We start from the raw sequence: 21347 nt of genomic DNA, 5'->3' as shown, positions 1-21347 counted from the left end.
AGCAGAGGCACCGCGAGGAGGTAGAGGCCGGTGTGCAAGCTGCTGGCTTTCAACCACATGACCATCACATCCTGAACGCTGTTGCAGATGGCAGGAAGCAGTAGCTTCTCGCCGAGACTCCTGGAGTAACGTCTCAAAGGCACCAGACCCAGCACATGAAGAAGGTTTAACACTAGAAGAGACACCAGTACCTGGGGGGGGGGGGGGCACACGTCTATTTGCACAAAAGCTTCTGAAGTGTAAAAGCTTGACTATAATTAGAAGAAATACTAAACTTCTATTCACCATTATTAAAGTGTTTAAATCTTATGATGGTATTTGCCATTTACACACTTGATAAATAACAGTATTAATGTGTTTCTTCATTAATCTGGTGCTCTACAATCAGCATTATAGCTTGTGAAATCATTTAAAAAATATATCTTTGACAAATATTTAATATTCCTGACTTACAAGTAAATCTTTAATACTGCAGCAGTTTGATCTTATTTAACTTGAAAGTTAAATAAATTAAAGCTTAAAGTTAAAGAAATTATACCGTTGAGGTCAAATAAGAGACAAAGAAAAGCTTCTCCTGCAGCATTTGTCAGAAATGTCAGAAAATTAGAAAAATGTTGGTGGATTGCCATGACATTTCACTTTATTGAATGGATAATGATTAATATACATAGTTATTAGTTTAATTGATCTCACATTAGGTCACTTTTGGATGTCTATGTCATCTATTGCTTATGCCATTACCAACAGTTAATGCCTGTCATTTCCCAGCTCCTCTGCTCTCACTTTTAAACAACACCTGTAACATAAAAAGAGCTACGAAGGTCAGCAGGTGGTAATCCATTGTGTAAAGTTAACTGCACAAATGATTAACAGAAACTCTATGAAACAGATTTAATGATTTTTAAAGGGTTATCAATGAATATTTGTTCTGCAGTGTTGTATTAGTGATATTTTTCAGATTTATAGATTGACATAGTTTCTTTTAAATGACTTGATAACAGATGAGCTATAAATGCTTAGTAATGGCAAGATAAGCAAATGATCTGCTCCCGGGACACAAAGCTCTCTGTGTAAACTCGACAGCGTGAAAGTGACTTTGTTCTCCCTGCTCACACGCATTCCTGCTATCAACATGTTTTAGATTAATAATCCACCAACCTGGCCAAAGCAGAGCACCACAGGATAGTGGAAGTGGTACTGAGGGATGAAGATGCCAATCACAAAGTTTCTAAGTTTGTCAGCCAGCCCATACATCACCACAACCACCAGGCAGAGGATGGGCATGAAGGGCTTCAGTGCCTGATTCCATGAAAGACTTTTCGCTGCTGAGAGGCACCATCCCATCCTCGACCTCCCAACACTGCACACAGGATGTTACAGCTGTGACTCAGACACTAAGAATGATTACTGTGTATGTTTGGATAACTTTGCATTCCTCATTTTTTTCCCCAACAACTTTCAAAAGATAAAGCTTGTAACATTTAGAACACACAATGTGCATGTTGCAACATGCTGGGAGTACAAAAGTGTATTTTCTGTAGTCAATGTGGCGAAAGGATAGAAAAATTTAAATGTACTTTACCTCTGAAGCTACGAATAAAGCAGTATTTCTTATCAGACTGCACTTGCACCACGTTCACCACCACAGACTTCGTCATTTTTCTGCTCTTACATTGTTGCTAATTGTGAAATTTTAATTTCGGAATATAAACCGTTGGAAAGCCTGTTTGTTTCACTTTAAAGTAGTGCTAAGTTTGTAATGTAACAGGCATTTGTGGGATGAGCAGCAGTAATCTTACCATGAAAACTGTGCCTACATCTTTAAGCCAATACCGAATGGACTATGGCTTGTGTATAGAAGTGTGAATAAATGAGAAATATGAGCAATTCATTAATTTCATTAGTTAAAACACCCTGCAAATACACTTTCCCTACAAATGTGGCACCATGAAAAAAGGACATCAGTTTGTAAACAATTGTTAAAGCCACGTAACAACAACAAAAAATCCCCAAAATCCAGATGTTACTTTTTAAGCAAGTGTCTTTTTAATTACTATTTTTGAAACTCAGTCATCGATATCAATAGCCAGTATTTCACTCAGCTGCTTTATGGAGATTATTCCTTTAGTGGAAAATCTGCCCAAAGTCGTTTAAGCCATCTGGGAATGAATTAAACAAGTGCATGTATGATATAAGCAAAAACATTTCCTTTTCTTGATATCTTTCATAGCTATATTCATAAATCTAGTCGTGCTGCTTTGAAGATCCGTGTGCGTAAAAAGCATTTTGCGCTCAAGCCAAAACAGCGCGCGATAGAACGGAGCGAAACTCACCCTGTTGAATGCATAAAGTCATAATTCATCGTCGCTCGGTGAGTCTGAGGAGCTCTCGGTATCATTCATTCCCACCACGGCTGGGAGGACTGCAGTGATACAGTAACCTACCCAGTGAGCCCACTGTTGTCCTGCGCCATAGCGCGCCTGAGTGAACCAGCAGAGGACATTCACCTCATTGGCTTTCCCTCCACGTGGACTTTGGCCCTCTGTTTGTGTTCCGTAATAGAAAAACCAATCAAGTTGATCAGTCATTAACCATGCGAAGCATTACGAGTCTGTCTCTCACACACATACGCACACACACGCGCACCTTCACACCTGTTCGTGACATATCTGTCAGCCAGTTCCACCTTCACCTTCCCAGCCACACTGTGAGTCCAGTATGTGTGTATCCACTGCATGTATGAGGCATGTGACCTGGAGGGCCGTGCAAACGTGACTCCTCGATGGCATGAATGGTTTATGTATATGTGCAGCTCTTTGAGTGTGTGCAGGCAATCGAAATTACAGTGAATCACAGCAGGGGGGCGCTCGTGCTGTTTTCAACGCTCTCTCACCACGTGTTCAAATGAGTCGACTCCACACGTCAAAATTATTCCCATCACTTGGTCCAAGAGGTGAACCACTACAGAATTGTGCAGCCAGATTAAAAAATAAACTACATCATTATACGTGTGACAAAAACTTATTGTTTTGAGTACAACCGAAGTTATCTATGCCCATGTAAAAATGTACGTTATTATAAGTTTTTCTTGCTCGTTGACATTTTTACAAACCACTAACATCCTGTTTAAAAAAGATTCATCTGTGCATGAATCTGAAGTATTGGTTTAGCACTGTATATGACTTTATTGTAAAGTGGCCCACCTGAATCGAGCTGCCATGCCTATTGGTTTGTAGATTAGTACATTGAAATTAATGCAAAATATACATATTTTTTGAGTCCCTTTGCAGAAAGTGTCACACTTTAAATATAATGTGTCCAGAAATCTTGTTTGTAATGGATTCCTTTTCATTAAAGTGTTTATTTAATTTGAATACACTCACGTTCCATCCTATCCTATGATTTTACTTCCAGTGCCCTCATATCTTTCATCTTTTAGTATACATTCCCATTGCCAGATTAAGAGAAAATACTATTTGTGGTAGTGCTTGTGACAGATTATAAATAATACCATTACTCTAAAACTGTAATAATAAATAGTATCCATATCAGCACCAGAAAAAATGACATAGGTCAACAATTCTCTTATAAGTTATGAAGGAAATAAAAGCAACTCTGTGAGGAAAAGTCAGTAAAAATGCACTGGAGCGACTATATAATTAGGTGTGTTTAGCTGTCATATGACCAGAACAATGTAAAACCACACTGGCTGGAGTGAAAAATTACAACCAGGTATACAAACAGAGCTGGCCCAGCAGAGCACAATGGGTGGCAGGGTCAGGGCTGTGTAAACTGTAATGGGGGGAGGTGGCAGTATAGTTAAAGAAGACAGGAAGTGAAGGGAGTTCACAGGCCACAGGTGAGAGACAGAGAATAATATATTAACATGAAGGTGGAGGAGAGGAGACGACACAACTGAGAGGCACATAAAAGCATATTGTTTGATTCCAAATGCCAATCTTTCAATAGGGAATATCTTTCACAGATTAGATTAGATCTGACAAACGTTTGTGGCCAAATAATACAAAAATTTGGGTAATTTTCTTTCTTTTTCTTTTTCTTTTTTTTAAAGCAAGCAGGCAAACAAATATGTTAATATATGTTATTCTAATCTTTTATAATAATTTATAATCCCTTTACTTGAAAATGTCCTACTACTCTCTGAATTTATCTTCACTGCCCTGTTTTCTTTTTTTATCAATTTAAAACCATGTCCTGATTTAATGTATTTTACAGTGCGAGCATTGGCAGTTAATTCAGCTAAAGTAGGAGTTCTGTGCAGGTCATTTCTCAGTCACCTGTCACAGCCAGCTACTGTGCGTCCCTCTAGAGCACTTAAGACTTTCTGTGTTTCCAGGACCACCAGCTAAATTAAGGACAAAGCCGGAGCAGGGCTGAGTAAGAACCACACCCACAAGAGATAGTGGGGTATTTTTTGAGGTGACGGCTTGTTGGGAGAATAGCTTTCAACATTCTCACCGACATCATGGCTTTGGTTTCTCCTCTGTAGCATGTTCTTCTAATGAAGGGCTGGTTCGGACAGCTGATGCATCTGCCAAATGACAAACGAGATGGGCGTAGTATTGTCCAGGTAAAGAGCCATGCTGATTTTTATTTTTTATTTTTTTTATTACAATTACTACTAAAGACTTCTAAAAGCAGACTATCTGTGAGTGTTGTGTTTCGCCACCTCATAATGTTGTGGTCTTGAAATTGCCCCCGTCTGCTTGTATGTGCTTCTGTCCGCACGTCAGAGTGAATAACAGCTGCAAAAGGGCCCCAAAAGAGCCTGTCAACACATTCCAGAGAGTGAGCAGCATCTCTGACAGAGAGGTCAATAGTATAGGCAGCGACCATTCCTCTATCATACCTGTCCAGAACAAAGGTGAGCGGTGTATCATTACCACCACAGAGACATTCATCTCTGCAATCAAAAGTATATGCATTTAACTGGACACTTATCAATGCCTGGAAACAGTTGGCGAGCCGGAATTGCTCGTCCCCGCTCTCCCGGAAAAAGCTTGTGTGGAGCGAGGCTACATCACCCCACAACAAGTGTACAACCTGCTGAACGCCGAGGAAGGCCAGCCTGCACTGTACGATCCGTACCACATTCTCATTCTGGACTGTCGCAACGCAGACAGGTGGGTTCCAAACGGCACTGTACTGGCTCCTCCGCCCTCTATTATTAGTAGTACAACCAAGGAAATTAAGAAGGGCTATCCTAAGACAATATAAATATTTGTTTTTAGATTTAGCATAATTTTGACTGTCAACCGAATTCGGTTATTATTAGTTTTCAATATGCCTATTCTAAAAAAAGTTGGATTTTATTGCAGGAGTTTAAGACTGTTCTAGTGGGGGAGGATAGTAGGAAGGCAATGTTCTGTTTTTTAAGACACAGAATGTCCTCAAACACAATGTGAGAACAGATTACACACAAGGAACTAGTCTGTAATTCATCAGGATTTCTTTTCTTTTGACAACATATACTGTGAAAAGATGAAAACCAACAAAGAAATATTATGTAACGTGTGTGATTAACTTAATCCAATATTTTGAGCCCTGTGCCTGCACTGTTGTCATAAAAACACTTCACTGTGCCATAGACTTCATCATAATTCAGATCCATGTGCATATTGTGAATGCGTGTGTGTGTGTGTGTGTGTGTGTCTTAGGTACCAGGACAGCCATGTGGTGACGGCACGGGCTGCTGTGACCGTGATCCATCCTGAGCTGGGCTGTCTGATCAGCTGCATAGAGCTGCAAAAGTACTCGATTATTCTGCTTTATGCAGAAGAAGGATGCAGTCCAGGTAAGATCACAGTCAGACACTCACACTTTAATGGACATACATACACAGAACAAATTAGACAGTATAAGTTAGCATTACATTGCATATTTATAGTACCTAACAAAAATTTGCATTGGGGGCTCAGTAAGTTTTTAGATTTAATATTTGTTGTCTATGGTTACCATAGGCCCAGTTGTATTTTGTGGCAAAGAGATTGGTTAAAAAGAATGACTGTGGTTGTCAAAGACGTCAAGCCAACCCTGTACTTGACCAACTTAAAAGCTTAATTGTTCCTCTTGAAAACTACCCCTACTTTTAAAATGTAGATGGCGAATCTGTAGTTTGTCAAGGTAAAATCTGAAGCTTTATAGTGAAGATGGTGAAAAGTATTGGCAATAATATAGGTTGTTTTAAACCCATAGCGTCATAGTTTTGTTGAAAGTGTCTATCCTTCAAAAGTCATGGGCCTGGCTCCGTCTCATTTTCTAACCATATAAAAGCCTGTGAAAAATATGTTTCTAGTATGTGATGCTTCCAATTTGACATGGAGAAATCAATCAATATTAAAGCACTTGGTAAATGTAATCCTCTGTTGGAGGGTTAGTCTGCCACATGAAAAAATATCTCAAGAACAACACATATTCACAGTCCATTTACCAACTCGTTAGAATATAAGGAAAATGCTTATCCACTTCATTAATGGCATAATACTTCTATGTTAAAGGGGTCATATTATGCAAAATTCAATTTCTAATAGTTTTTTTTAAAAGTAATCTGCCTTGCTTGTTTTAATTTGCCTCTATGTGTCTTCAGTTGGCAGTGTGAAGGCCAAAGCCGACTCTCCAGACCTCCAGCGCTGTTTTTTCCAGCTCAGCGGTTTGGGAATGGACCCCATCATCCTGCTGGGTGGATTTTCAGCCTTCACCGCGCTCTACCCTTTCCTCTGCACGCGACGAATGGTCCTGATCGAACCCGAGCGCCACACCCTCACCATCTACCCTTCAGAGATCCTCGAGGGAGCTCTCTATCAGGGCTCCGTCGCTCAGGCCTCTGACTACCGCATCATCAAGAATCTACACATCACACACGTGGTCACCGCCACCGCCAACTGCCCCGACGCCTTCCCCAACACGCTGAGCTACCTGAGGCTGCATCTCAGCGATGACGCCCAGCAGGACCTGGTGGAGGCCCTGCCGCTGGCGTCCAGGTTCATCGACGCGGCACTGAGGGCTGAGCCCGCCGGCCGCGTTCTGGTCCACTGCAGCATGGGGAGAAGCCGCAGCTCGGCACTAACGCTGGCCTTCCTCATGGAGCATCGACGCTGGTCGCTGCTCCACGCCCTGCGCTGGCTGAAGGAGAGGAGGGCGTGCACGGCGCCCAACTTGAACTTCCTGAGCCAGCTGCTGACCTACGAGGAGACACTGTTTGGGAGCAGACTCACCCGCCTGGATGACATCCGTCGATGACCGGAGGAAGAAAAGGAGCCGGAAAAGTGGACGTGTCTGAGATTCTTTCACCTACATTGAGAATGTGTATCTTTTTTTCTTTCCCACAGTTGAGGAAAAGTGTACAACAAGCTGAGACTGAAACAAACGAGGTGGATATTTGCACAGCAAGTAAGACTCTCAAAGACTGGATAGGAGTAATTTCCTTGAGTTTGATGTTATTCTTGCTTCACCTAAAAGTGTTTTAGAGTTATGCCTCAGTAACAGTAATGACAGAATTGTTTAATATTGTGAACTCTGCTCAGAATAATATAAATCCTGTTACGTCATATTGCTTGGTGATAGTGCAGCACAATAGGACATGTACAGTAATATAGTGTAATTATTTCATTTTACAATAGAAATGTTATTTTAAAGTCTGCTCGGATGTTTGGAAAGCTTGAAGGTTGGAAGTCTTTCAGAAACCTTCTGTTTATCCAGCACATACACAGTGTCTTGTGTTTACATTGGACATACCAGAAATTACATTTTACATTTAATAGTTTCTGGCATTTCCTTTGTATACAGTCACAATCCCTCAAAAGCTTTTATTGTCATACAACTATCAAGATCATTTAGTTTAATGAGTTTAATAATAATTTAGTTTAATAAGTTTAATGCAGATCAGTGAAAAACACCTTACAGGACATTGAAAAGAGACCAGGATAAATCTACAGTGGTGCTTTTAGACTGGACAATAGACACACACTTGCCCATATCGTGCGTCCTGGGTGAAGACTCCTGAGAACATCACTTCTAAAGACAAAAAAAAAATAGAAGCAAGGACTGTTTGCAAAGCCTTCTCACGGATAAACGACAGATAGCCAAAGACTTTACTAACAAACACAATGGAGGCTGTATCCAGCTGTGGTGTCGATTCACTCTCTTTGCTCCACGATGAACTGAGTTCACCAAATAAATTGCGAATTATGAATATGTAATACAATTCAATGTCTACAAAATATATATTACCAAATACAGCATAGTCATGTCAAGGCACTGGTACATAGGAAAACCATACAATTCCACATGAGGAAGCATAAGAGATGCTGGAAAGGAAAGACTCATTTTTAACAGGCAGAAACCTGCAGAACCAGACTCATAGATGGAGGCTTTTTGCTGTGGCGATTAGCATTAAGAGGACAGAGAGAGAGAGAAAGGACAGGACAGACAGACTGTGGGGAGGGATTCAAAGCATGGTTCAGCACATGCAAGCTCTACTCAGGTGCAAATGGCTGCAACCCACTTCTCCCTGTATTGCCATATTTAATACTTAAGACTGTGGACACTATTAAGCTCCACCCTATTGAACTCAGAAGCAGGATTTCCCCTCCTGTCACATATTTCAACTCGGAATAAAGGAATTTTCTGGAATGTGAGAGGCAGAGGAGGAAAACTGCAGGTGGGAGCCATTCATTTAACTAAACGTTTAATTCATCTGTGCATCTATATGAATGAAGTTCTTGTGTTGGAAAGTGTGCAGGATGTTATGTTTAATTTTTTTTCTTCTTTTTTTAAAGTGCAAAAACGTCACAGTAAGCACATGCAGATGAGTTTAAATACGTGGCAGGGGGGTTTCGACCATAAATTCCTCTTTCCACAAAAGCTCTCATCCAGTGGAGTCAAGAGGAGCTGCAGACACAGACACCTCCCCTGGCTGTTTTTTTTTTTTTTTGACGACTGCCCCTGAAGCTTTTTAGTAGGGGGGGGGGGGGGGGGGGACTGTATGCATGTGAGTCTGCACGTAGCATTCAGGCGCAGACTGAGGGATCCAGTTTTTAACCAGCAGATGGCCAACAGAGCCCCAAAACAGCACGGATAGGACGGAGCACCTTCTTACTTCCAGAACTCTCTTCTACCACCACCAGCACTGGAACGGGGTCATATCTGCCAGCACAGGATGCTTTGGACCAGGTAAATACCCACCCCTTTTAACCACAATAGATTAAAAAAATATATATAGCACATCTGTGCATATTTTATGTGAACTTATGCAGCCAGTTCAGTGAAACTGCTATTTGCACGATGTTTGACCGGTGTTTCGGATCAACTGGTTTCTCTGTTAACTGGTGATCTACTTCCTTTCGCGTCCGTCGTTGGCGCGAGTAATAACAAATATTAAAAACTCGGCAGAAATTCGTAGTTGTCTTGTCGAACGCTTTTTACAATACGGTTTCGAAGTGTCGTACCTTTTTGTGGGTCTTATTTTAAAACGTTCTGTCATTAGCAGCAACGACGAATGCTAAAGGAAGTCGGTCACCTGTTAGCAGGGAAACCAGTTAATCCGATACACCAGTTAAAAACTTTACTTCCACAGCGTTCGTTAAAAAAAAACGATGGCTAAGTTTCTAACTCATCTGTGTTAGTTCACGGTTGTGTTATCTTGTCAATAAATGAGAAAAGTAAACTTTTTTTGGTCTTTCTGAATGAGGAAATGAGCAGGGACGAAGAAAAATGTGCACATTGTGAAGTCGCTTCAGTGTTATGGAATGCAGCGTGGGATGCTACCATCTAATCTGCACAATTCCCGTTCCCTCTGCATTCTGGATAATAATCAATATTATCGTTCATGTTAAATACTATAAAGGAAAAAAAAAACAGTTTGAGGAAAAAAAGAGAGGCTCATATTTTCTCAATCTGGTTGCACATCCTTTAAATTTGACTGACGGCAATTCAACCTGAACCACTTTGGGAGTAAAACCAACACTTCATTGCGTCTTAGATAGTTAAAAAAAACCCAATAACAAATATAACCCCCTGCTGATCGGCAGATTTCAGGGTTCATGGACGGGTTAGAGAAGGTAAAAGCAGCGTCCATTGGGCAGCATGCAGCCCCGGCAGGAGCCCCCCCTTCCCTTCTCTTCCCGGCGGGGAGGGGCGAAGACGTGGCAGTCAGTCCTCTTCCATCCAGATCCTGAGAGACTCCACAGATTCACTCCCAGACATCGAACATGCAATCTTTCAGCAAGGAAAACTCATAATACGATCTTCCTGATCGTGCAGTGCAAGCTTACACGTGTTAAAAAAGAAAGGCATTTAGGAATGTAATATAAATTGTACCATACATAATATGTAAAATAGTGTTTGTGAAAGAATATGATTTGCATGAGAAGTCTTTTTTTTTTTTTTTTTAATAAAAGTATGATTGACACTACTTGTAACTGAAGCAGTGACTTTGATATAAAAGAGCTCTGTATGAGGAAAAGTCTCACTACTTCTAGAATCACAATTTGCAGAGGTTTATCTGAAATGCCTACTAAAACCCAGACAAGGTTTCAATTCATTCTCCTCAATCCATCTTCTACGCCTCTTCATCTGGTTCATGATCGTGGGGGCATTCTCGATTATTTTTTTAAAAATATATATAGTTTTTGAAAAACATACTAAATACAGATGAGATGAATACAATATAGCCCCTCCATGTTTTACTTCAACAGAGCATCCCTGCAGCAGTGTTACTTTACTATCTATTGATCAAACGTTTTACAAATAATTTCACATACACACAAAAAAAAGCCTTTGGATATTTGCATAGAAGAATGTAAAGCAATAGCATTGCGAACAATATACATGCAAGTAGTAATATGGGCTCATTATCACAGTATCAATTGGATAATTCTTTTCAATATAAGTTAAAAATGGTTGCCGTGTAACATACAATTTCAGAGTTTTCTCCATTGTCAAATTATATGTAAGGTCTTTCACCCATTGTTTAAAAGTTAGTGGGAGTTTTTCCTTTCATTTAAGCAATATAAATCATCTTGCTAAAGGTGAATCAAAAGCTCTCACATCTTTTATTGGTGATTGATATGCACGTCTTGTGAAGCTCCTCCAAATACTGTCTTTTATTTCTTTCACTTAAGTTCTATTAAAGCTTAATGTCTTTGAGGGAAACATGCAATAAAGTAGAACTGACAGGCTAAAAAGTAATGCCACTTTTCACTGCAGTTATAACTGTGGGATGAGGTGGGAGTGTCTTCTGAACGTGTCTTAACAGACTTGACCTTAAAAAGGTCAACAAAAAGCACTTTCAGGCAATATTTTAAATAGTTTAAACACACAACGCCCACCAGCATGTGAAAGACAAAGCTGTTAATGCATACTGTTGCGCTTGCAGATGCTTTCACTTTCATGTTTGCATGACAGAGAGTGAAATTATAATAGTTAGATGTATAGCTTTTATCTGACATCATATCTCTGTAAAATTATTATAATAGGAGATACACATAGTCATTAAAGAAATGACAGTGATTAAACATTTCTGGGTTTTAAACTGGAAATCAAAATGTGGCAAAGGCATATTTAGGGTGTTTTGCTGTAAAAGGCTCCACAGATCCTGGAAGTGCTTGTAGTGGGAGTTAATTAACAGCTCTTTTCTTCGGTATGTGTTTTTGTATTTGCAGTCAGTTTGGTCTTATTCATCTTAGGGAACAGAGGAACATTTTCTTCACTTCCTTCTCTGGTTTCTGCTGAGCTAAATTAAAATCTCACGATGAAGAAATTCTAATATTTTAAGACTTGTCCTTGTTGCAAAGTCAGAACCTGCCCAAGCTTGTTCTGCCTCCAGTAAAAGGCTTTGCAAAAAAATTGCACAGCGGCATTTTTAATGGATGACCTGTACTTTGCCACTTGGTTAATGTGAGTGTGCAGTTTTAATTTTGTGAATACTTTTACAATACTGAACAATATAGGAATGTAGAGTTGTCTAACTCCAATCAAAGCTCACGTCATAGTTTTTATTAGAAACTTTAGTAGGTCACTTTATAGTATTGGATGTTTTCACTACTGCGCTTTTTTTTGGGGGGGGGGGGTCTCCGTGAAGCTTCTGATGCTCACTTGCGCTGTAAGACTGATGTGAAAGCAAGTTCACGTCACAAGTTTGAGCCAAAAATGCTTCGCTTGTCTGATGAGCTATGTGCTGCAGCTTGTTGTGTGAACACACACACACACACACACACACACACACACACACACACACACACACACACACACACACACACACACACACACACACACACACACACACACACACACACACACACACACAGTGAAGTTAAAATGTCAACAACCCTGTCCAAACATGGAACCACTCCCATAATTCAATGCCTCACTGGTTTCTTTTTAACTTCATAAATATGCAGCTTTCAACACTTAAAATGGGAAACAACCGTGCAGGAAAAAGCAAAACTTGGTCAAGCTGCATAAAGTATTTGGAACAACAGTAGTAGGTCATGGACCTACATCAAATGCTGGAAACATTAGTTAAAACAAAAACTGCACTCCTTGGCATTTCCATTTATCTCCTCTGTCACCTGGTTTTGATGGACGAGTTGCCAGGAAGTGCTGCAGATGTGTGATTATGAATTTGGTGTGATGGAGATACCGAGATCAGTCGTCCAGGAATAGAGGAGGTGACCTTGGAGACGTCAAGTTTGTTGGAGTACTAACAGAACAAACAACGGTGTGATGACACACACACACACAGACTCCCAACAACAACAACATTATCGCTGCAAGGAGATAGAATAACCATTGTATTGCCATTTTGCAGGAGATCTTCATTACTGAACTAGATGTCTTATTAGTTTTATGGGAATATCTGCAGGTTTCTAGACGTTACAAATGATTTTCTTGCAATGGATTTTAAAGTGCTATTTGTTTGTTTTGTGTGGCCTACAGTTAGACTGTCACATCATCTACTTTTTGGAAATTACAATGAAACGCCTTGTTTGATGCATGAAAACAAAACTAAATAAGGTATATTTTCCATTTCTCATTGTATTTTCAACAAATCCTCCCTGGCTGAAAAGAGAACAGTTTTAAGTGTTCCTGTACAGCTGCTGACTGGTGTTGCTGTGAACTGTGATTCTTTTGGAGCAACGTCTTTTCTCCAAGTAAACTTTCCATTCGGAGCACTTTTATGACAATGTGCTGTGCAGAGAATTGATGAAGCTGGTGCTTGGTTATATTTTTATACCCATTTGTCGGTCATGTTGTTAGCAGGGTGTCCCGCATCAAAATTTCCAGAAATTTCATTCTACCACATGGATCCTGTAATGTCTGGACTTGTGCACATTGACAATGTTTTCATGTATGTTAAGCTGTTTCCTCCACCAGAATCCCTGTCATAATTAACGGCTGTACCCACTCAAGCTAAACCACACATAGTGACACCAACCACACGTATATTTTTGTCTCTGTGTGGTGGTTGAAAGGCTGCACGCCTAAAAGGCTCGAGGAAATTCTTAGAACAGTTTTAGTTTCAGCCTTCAACTCCTCCTTTTTACTTTGGCGTTTGAAGAATATTGATATTTACTGCTGTTTCACTCACTTTGCTGGTGTTGATAAGCAGATTTCAAAACTAGGGAGTTTTATGGAAATCAATCGATTTGCAGCAGATTAAAGGAAAATGTCACTCGCATGTAGTTCTGTGATTAAACATCGGTAACCTGTTCTATCTGTGTGATTACAAAATGTAAATGTAACGTTCTGCTCTTTCTCCAGGATGGAGCTGCCATGTTGGTGCTTGTTGTTGATGAGCTGCCTGCCGTCGCTCACAGCCCACAATGACTTCTTCACTTCTATCGGTAAAAAAAACCACGCTATTTGTTAAACCGTGTTAAATAAAGATGAATCGCTCGTGGGTTGTCTTTGAAAGAAATTCCTTCGGTGAAATTCCTTCTGATTTGTAATCCTCAGGCCAGATGACAGACTTGTTGTACACTGAGAAAGACCTGGTCATCTCTCTGAAGGACTACATCAGAGCTGAAGAAAACAAATTAGAGCAGGTGAAACGGTACGTTTGTGGACAAAACGTGACAACACACTGATCTTCACGTATACGCACGTACAAAGCAAGTTCACTCGCGTGCCAATACTAAAAGTAACCACCTGCTCTGATCTCCGTGTTTATGATCGACGACTCATCGCTGCTTTCAACCCGCCACACTTTGTTCGCTCCAGGTGGGCTGATAAATTGGATTTATTGACAGCCACGGCCACACAGGATCCTGAAGGGTTCCTGGGTCACCCTGTGAACGCTTTCAAACTGATGAAGAGGCTCAACACGGAGTGGGGAGACCTGGAGAGCCTCGTGCTCCGCGACACCACCGACGGTAGGAATGAAGGTTCTGAGTAGGCCGCTACCTGCTCACTTCAGGTTTTCCAGAAGCACATTTACACTAATGCTGTTAGAACGTTTTATTAAGAAATAATTCATTTGAAGGGAAAAGCGGTCTAAAGCTTACCACTTCCTAATTTAGCTGTTTTGTTCAAATTTGATTGCATCGCTTTGGTTGCTTTATAATTCACAGAACACCCTCTTCATTCACTATTTCCAGGTTTTATTTCCAACCTGACCATCCAGAGGCAGTACTTTCCCACAGATGAGGACCAGACCGGAGCAGCAAAAGCTCTCCTCCGTCTGCAGGACACCTACAGGCTCGACACCAACACTATCTCCATCGGAGATCTCCCTGGTGAATGCCTACTAACTATTCGTAAATATAGTGTGGTTAAAGCACATTGAATGGTTTCTGTTACTCTATAAAGCTTTTTGTGTTGTCTTGCGTGTGTGTATACTAGGAGTGAAACACAAGAGCCTCATGACAGTGGAGGACTGCTATGAGTTGGGGAAAATCGCCTACACTGACGTCGATTATTACCACACTGAGCTGTGGATGATCCAGGCTCTGAAACAACTGGACGAGGGCGAAGAATCCCCAACTGACAAGGTGACTGTGCTGGACTACCTGAGCTACGCCATCTACCAGCAGGGGGAGATAGAGAGAGCTCTGGAGTTAACCAAGAGACTACTTCAACTGGGTAAGACAAAATTACAAATTGTATAAGAAATACATACTTCAAAGACAATTTGGGTAGACTTTCACAGATCAATTGAGCCTACTTCCCTGAGAAAGATAAGAATACAATTGATTATGTAAATTGTTACGATTGAGTCAGTAAATAGAATATATTAAGCAGTGAAGTTGGAACTGAAAGAAAAAAGAAACTGATTTCACTCTCTTAAGCAAGATAACTTTTATAAGATAACGTTTGTTTCGGGTGAAATCAGTTCAAGAGAACTGACCGAGTACTGCACACTTCTCAGAAATCAACCGTTCTGTACACAATTTTAGTTGCATTTGTACTTTTATTTATGGATTGAATGACAATGGCTATAGCCAATTTTGTAATTTTGATGGAGGGAATTTTTTGTCTCTTTGTGAATGGTTGTAGCATTTAATCTGACATGTTATTGATCACCTAAAGATAAATATTACACTAGATCAGGGGTGTCAAAAATGTCAAAGAAACTATAGTATTTTTTAACGCATTTCTTAAGCCTGGCAGGTACAACAAAACACTGAGACACAAGCTGAAATATCGATGCTACTGCCATGAAAGCATGCCATATATTTACCGGTCAGGCTCACTGAAGATGAAATTGAAGTGTTTGTCACCCCTGAAGTAAACTGAGTTTAACACCTCTGAGCTGTGTAATTAATCATCTTGGGAGAAAGTGGTTGGTGTTGTTCTTCCCGATGTGATTTTGTTGAGTTATTTCTCGGTAGGTAAACCTTCTGGTACAGTTGGTGATTGGCATAACAAAAAGAATCTTCTCACACCAATGATAAAGTGTAGTTAATGTTAAACTGCTGCAGATTAAATGGCATCACCTCGTGGCATTTGTTTGTCTTACATCTTCTCAAAAAGAAATTTGTCTTTGTGCCCGCTCTGTTATAGGACTATATATTAGCTAATTATATTATACATTGGAAACTCGTTTCTTTAACCATTAGTTTTTCCAAACCTTGATGTCATTTTTAGACCCAGAGCACCAACGCGCCAAAGGCAACCTGAAGTACTTTGAGTTCCAGTTGGAGAAGCAGAAAAAGGCCACAGAGCAAGAAAGTGAAACGGACAAAGAGCGGGAGAAAAGAGAAACGCCTGAAAAGGAAGAGAAGACTAAGTCCAAGAAGGAATTTTCTCTGATCCCAGAGAGAAAGAAGTACGAGATGCTCTGTCGTGGGGAGGGGATCAAAATGGTGAGAGGAAAATTTAAAAAAACAGGAAATTTGTGCTAACTAATCTTTACCTGGTATTTTATCACTCAATTTCACCGGACTCCTCCCCTTATAGACGCCTCGCAGGCAGAGCCGGCTGTTCTGTCGCTACTACGACAACAACCACAACCCCCACTACCTGCTGTCGCCGGTCAAACAGCAAGATGAGTGGGACCGCCCCTACATCGTGCGCTACCTCGACATCATCACCGACGCAGAGATGGAGCGAGTCAAGCAGCTGGCAAAACCACGAGTAAGTAAAACCGGCGTAAAACACTTGGGAGACGCGAGAGGCTGGTTCGGCTCTTTGAAGGAAGCGGAGGTCACGTTGTGGCCGGGGCCCGCAGTTTGGCAGCGCCGCGAGATGCAGAGGCACGCACATCTGTACGTGTGTGTCTGTGGGGTAAATTATGTCCCTGGGTTTACAGCTGCGCAGGGCAACCATCTCCAACCCCATCACAGGAGTGCTGGAGACAGCTCCTTACAGAATCAGCAAAAGGTAAGACTACGTAGGAGCGAGGTGGAAAAGACGAAGTGGCATTTTATCCCCCCCCTTTTTTTTTTCACCTAAACAAAAACAAAACTCATCCCATCTCTTGGCTGTATCCATGTCTGTCCATAGCTCCATTTCACTGCCTCTCCCGAGCTGAAAGATTCTTGAGCAGAAGCACGGAATAAAATAAACACATATACACCCTACGGAGAAATGTGTTGCTGGTTTCTAAACCGATTTGGATCGTATGTTTCTCTTCTAATGCGGAGACGCGAGTGTTTCTGCTCAGGAGTCTGCTACAGAAATGTAAAACAAGAAGCCAGAGGAGAGCAAATGTGTTACTTCTTCTGCTTGTCGGTATTAACATAGTTGCTTTAGAGAGCCTAGTGATGTGTCAGAGGCTTTCGTTTGGTTTTTACCTTTGCCTCGTGGAACAATATCTGGTCCTTTTTTCTTTTTTTTTCAATTAGTGACGGGATCTGCCTTTTTTTTTCTCTCTCTCCCTTTCGTCTCTTCTTAAACCTCCCTCCCCCCACGTCTTCCTCTGTGTGTCATGCTCCATTGTCCTTTTCTCTTTCCTCCTGTTATCTCCTTTTGCTCCACCTGTGTGTCCTTGTGCTGCGGGACCTACTGTAGTTAAGGCGAGCCACGGTGCATGACCCTCAAACCGGAAAACTTACCACAGCGCAATACAGAGTCTCCAAGAGGTAAGGGGTCACAGGTTTACAAGGAAGGTGTCAAGGCCTTCTTCACCTCCCTATCTGACGTTATCTTTATCATACCCGAAGTGGCTGAAACACCCATCTTAGCCATGTATTGTGCAAATGGAGAATTACAAATGTTTTGCACTTTGAAAAAAATTAACAGCAGAGGAGATTTTAATGGGGCAAACTTAACCTCCATTGTCAGTATTTTTACTGAGTCTAAACTCATTTTGCCAATTTGATTGCATTGAGAGATTAAACACTCGTGTCTGTTCTCTTCTTTAAAGTAAACACTAATTCCAGCTGCTGCAGTCCTGCTCCGCTTTTTAACTACGACTTCAGCAAGAGAGATTGAGAAATCTCCAGAAGCTTACTCTGTATAAACATATCCTGCAATCTGGAACTTCTCCCTGTGAAGTCACGTGGTTGGGTTTTTTTTTTTTTTTTTTTTTTTTTTTTAAATCGCTGCATTACTCACAGTGAGTTCAGCTTGAATCCCACCCTGAAACCCACAGACGTAGCAGACCACTAACATGCCCAGGTTTTTTTTTTAAAATTTTTTTTACTGTCATTTGCAATTGTGATCGTAGATGAAAGGTGTGAGGGTGTGGTGTCCCTCTGGTATTTTCACATATCTACTCGTTAGTCTGCTCGTGCTTCTGGATCTGCTGAGTATCGGTGACGGAGACAAGAGAGAGTCGCTTGAACTCCCGTTGAACCGGCCGTAAGACACTAGAGGGGAAAGTATCTTTTGGCTCAGATTAGTTTCGGCATTCCTTGACGAATCCGAGTCGCTCGCAACACAAGCTGGATAACAGCGAGGACTAATCTCTTTCTCACAGATGCACACATGCGTCTTAAAGTAGTTTTTTTTTTTTTTTTTCCCCCTCTGACTTTGACATCGCTTTGAAACTGATTCTAATAATTGTTTCATTCATTCTTCCTTCTTAAAATATAACTACAGTACTTTTAGTTTCGAGTGTTGAGGGAAGGCTAAATCGGTGACAATATATGAAACGGAAACGTTCGCCACCCTGTTCCCCGAGCTGATTGGAGAGTCTAATCCCAGCACTTTGCTGTGTTTCCTTCCTCACACCTCCACTTCTCTTTTCTGTGGTCTGTTATTGCTGCATGGCCAGGCTTTGGGGAAGAGCTATTTCATGGCACATTTCCCTGCATGACACGTCGCCCGGTCACGTCACTGCCATCTTGTGGACACATTTGACACAAAATATAAAGGAAACCCACCCGTATTAAGCGTGGGTCTGTTTGTCCTCCAGCGCTTGGCTGACCGGCTACGACGACCCAATGATCGACATTATCAACCAGAGGATTGAATATCTCACGGGGCTCGAAATAGACACAGCAGAAGAGTTACAGGTAAATATCACGAGTCTTCGTCCCTCTTTCATCAGGCAGTCTTGTGCTTTTTCGGAAGAGACGTCTCATTTGGTCTGTTTTCATCTTTAGGTGGCAAACTATGGCGTTGGCGGACAGTATGAACCCCACTTTGACTTTGGAAGGGTATTTCCTGTTCCCTATGTTGACTGCATAATTTGTGCATGTTAATCAGACAGGTATTTGATCTCATTGTGGGTTTTTTCTTTTTTTTTTGTCTCCACACAGAAAGATGAGCCAGATGCTTTTAAAGAACTGGGCACCGGGAACCGCATAGCAACATGGCTCTTCTACGTAAGGCACCTGTCCTTATAGATCTCAGGGCTTTTATAGTTTGGACCAGATCTTTCAGTCACTATAGTTACTTAATGTTTGGCAATGAACTCTGGGTGTCAAAACACGAGCAATGATTCTGCCTTAATAATGTGGCACCGCTGTTTTAATTCGATCGAGCCCGAGTTCAGACAGTAAATGTAATAATGAAGCCTTTCAAAGTTGATGAACGAAGCCATATATTAACATCTATGATCTTCTTGTAAAATGGAAAGACTATTAAAGTGAAACCCTCGATTAAAAGGGAAAAATCTGATATTTTAACGATCAAACACAATGTTATTATAAGAGGAGAGAATGGCTGCATTGCAAATTATGAGGCGCTGCGTAAAAGTCAAACTGAAAAAGTTGGTTTATTTGCTTTTTGTCTATGTGGACACTCAACAGCAGGAGTCAGTATTGATTCAGATAAACAGCGAGCATTGCTTCCGTCTGTGTTGTAGATGAGCGATGTGTCAGCAGGTGGCGCCACAGTATTCCCTGACGTGGGTGCAGCAGTTTGGCCCATGAAGGTGAGCCGAGTGCACGACTCTTCTTACCTCACAAAGGAAGATTATACCAATTTTGAAATGACCATGTAGCATTATTCTATTTATTATTGTCGGGCCCTGCCTCTCAAACCTATTCCTATATAACCTATGGTACCTGTTTGTGTGTACTTCAGGGTACAGCCGTCTTCTGGTACAATCTGTTTCCCAGCGGGGAGGGAGACTACAGCACCCGACATGCAGCATGTCCTGTGTTGGTGGGCAACAAGTGGGGTGAGTTCCTCTGTTAGGTCACCTCTAAATACTTCAGTTTATCCCGATGTTGCTAACGTATCCGAGAACTTTCAAAAAAGGCACACATTTGTACCGCCTGGAGAGAGTTATCGTGTTTCTTTCCGTCTTTAGTATCAAACAAGTGGATCCACGAACGAGGCCAGGAGTGGCGGAGACCCTGTGGCTTGAGCGAAGCTGACTGATGGAAAATCAAAAGACCCCCCGCTCGCCCTCCTCTTCCTTGTGAACCACCCCCGGACCCATGAACACTGCTGCAGATCACAGACGACACATACTGATACACTGGGTCCCAAGCAGCTCGCTCTTTCTCACAGAACATTTCCCGTCAACCGGTTCGACCCTGTACCAGATGTGGTTTTAGTTCACGTCGACTCCCTCAACAGCGTCCGAGGTTTTTTCTCGCATATCTGTCTTTGCACTTCAGATGAACTTTAGATCTTTTTTTACATGAGGATTCAACCCACTGTCTTAAGTCTTAAAGAAGCTGTTTCAAATAGTCAAGAAGTTTGGATTTTGTTGTGGGTTTTTTTTTTTTAAGGAAACCCAAAAAGATTCAGTAATTTGATAAATACAATTTTATTTGAGTTTTACACTTCTCTTGTTAAATTACCTGCACCACATTAAAATGCAACTATTCCGATGAGCGATTGCCGGTGTGCGAGTTTACAGACAACACAGTAGGTGACCGAAATCTTTTCTTTATCTCCATATGATTTACATAGAACTCCTCACAGATTATATTTACACATCAGGGTGGAGTTGTTGCTTTTTTTTGGTTCAACTAAAACCACTTTCTCTAAGTTGCTTCTGCGGTTCATTATCATACACCACACATGTTGCAGGTCTGCCGTTGTGTTGTTCTGTTTTTCCCACTCGTCTGAGCACTGCAATTGATACATCGATCATTTGACTCTTAAATCTGGAGCACATGGAAATGCCTGGAAAGACTTACGAGGCCAAGTCTTCATAAAAAGTGTTTTGTGTAAAATACAATGAAATCCTGTAGAGTTAACCAGAAAAAGAAAGGAGCGCGAGAACATGGATATTTGGGAATAAGAGGTTTTTCAATACCCGGGTTGGTTTTCCTCTGAGTCTGCTGATCGGTACCTTTAATGTTGGATGAGACTGTGTGAGTTTTCCAAAGGAAGAAGCATTTTATTTATGTTTCCAAGCCAGTTTGTGTTGTTTTGTGTTCTAAATAAAATTTTGATTGTTTTTTTTTTTCTATCATAGAAATGTGTTTTATTGATGAAGGAAGCCCATCCCGCTACTGTACATGTGGGTGGGAGATTGT

At 41.1% G+C, this 21347-nt stretch overlaps 2 protein-coding genes across 3 annotated transcripts; both read left to right on the top strand.

Annotated features, from left to right (window-relative positions):
- Nucleotides 1-4522: 4522 nt before the first annotated feature.
- On the top strand, nt 4523-7260 carry LOC308138217 (serine/threonine/tyrosine-interacting-like protein 1; the record flags this gene model as incomplete). The annotated part of the gene is given in 6 exon segments (XM_080507247.1): nt 4523-4563; nt 4565-4591; nt 4755-4885; nt 4979-5144; nt 5679-5815; nt 6608-7260. Coding segments are annotated over 6 exon segments (1155 nt in total).
- A 1754-nt stretch (nt 7261-9014) lies between these two features.
- p4ha1b (prolyl 4-hydroxylase, alpha polypeptide I b) lies at nt 9015-21280 on the top strand. Of its 2 annotated transcripts, XM_080508033.1 has the most exons (16): nt 9015-9192; nt 13783-13865; nt 13978-14074; nt 14242-14393; nt 14619-14756; nt 14863-15102; nt 16108-16325; nt 16420-16596; nt 16772-16842; nt 17478-17543; nt 18821-18920; nt 19011-19064; nt 19167-19232; nt 19715-19783; nt 19936-20032; nt 20165-21280. In XM_080508033.1, the coding sequence occupies exons 1-16, from the start codon at nt 9179-9181 to the stop codon at nt 20233-20235; spliced, it is 1713 nt and encodes a 570-aa protein (XP_080364159.1). In that variant the 5' UTR covers nt 9015-9178; the 3' UTR covers nt 20236-21280. The 2 variants fall into 2 exon arrangements, with proteins under 2 accessions (XP_080364159.1, XP_080364158.1); XM_080508032.1 differs by lacking the exon at nt 17478-17543.
- The last annotated feature ends 67 nt before the right edge of the window (nt 21281-21347 follow it).

Source organism: Blennius ocellaris, assembly GCF_963422515.1.
Source record: "Blennius ocellaris genome assembly, chromosome: 13".
Classification (NCBI taxonomy): domain Eukaryota; kingdom Metazoa; phylum Chordata; class Actinopteri; order Blenniiformes; family Blenniidae; genus Blennius; species Blennius ocellaris.
This window is presented reverse-complemented; position numbering and strand designations above follow the sequence as displayed.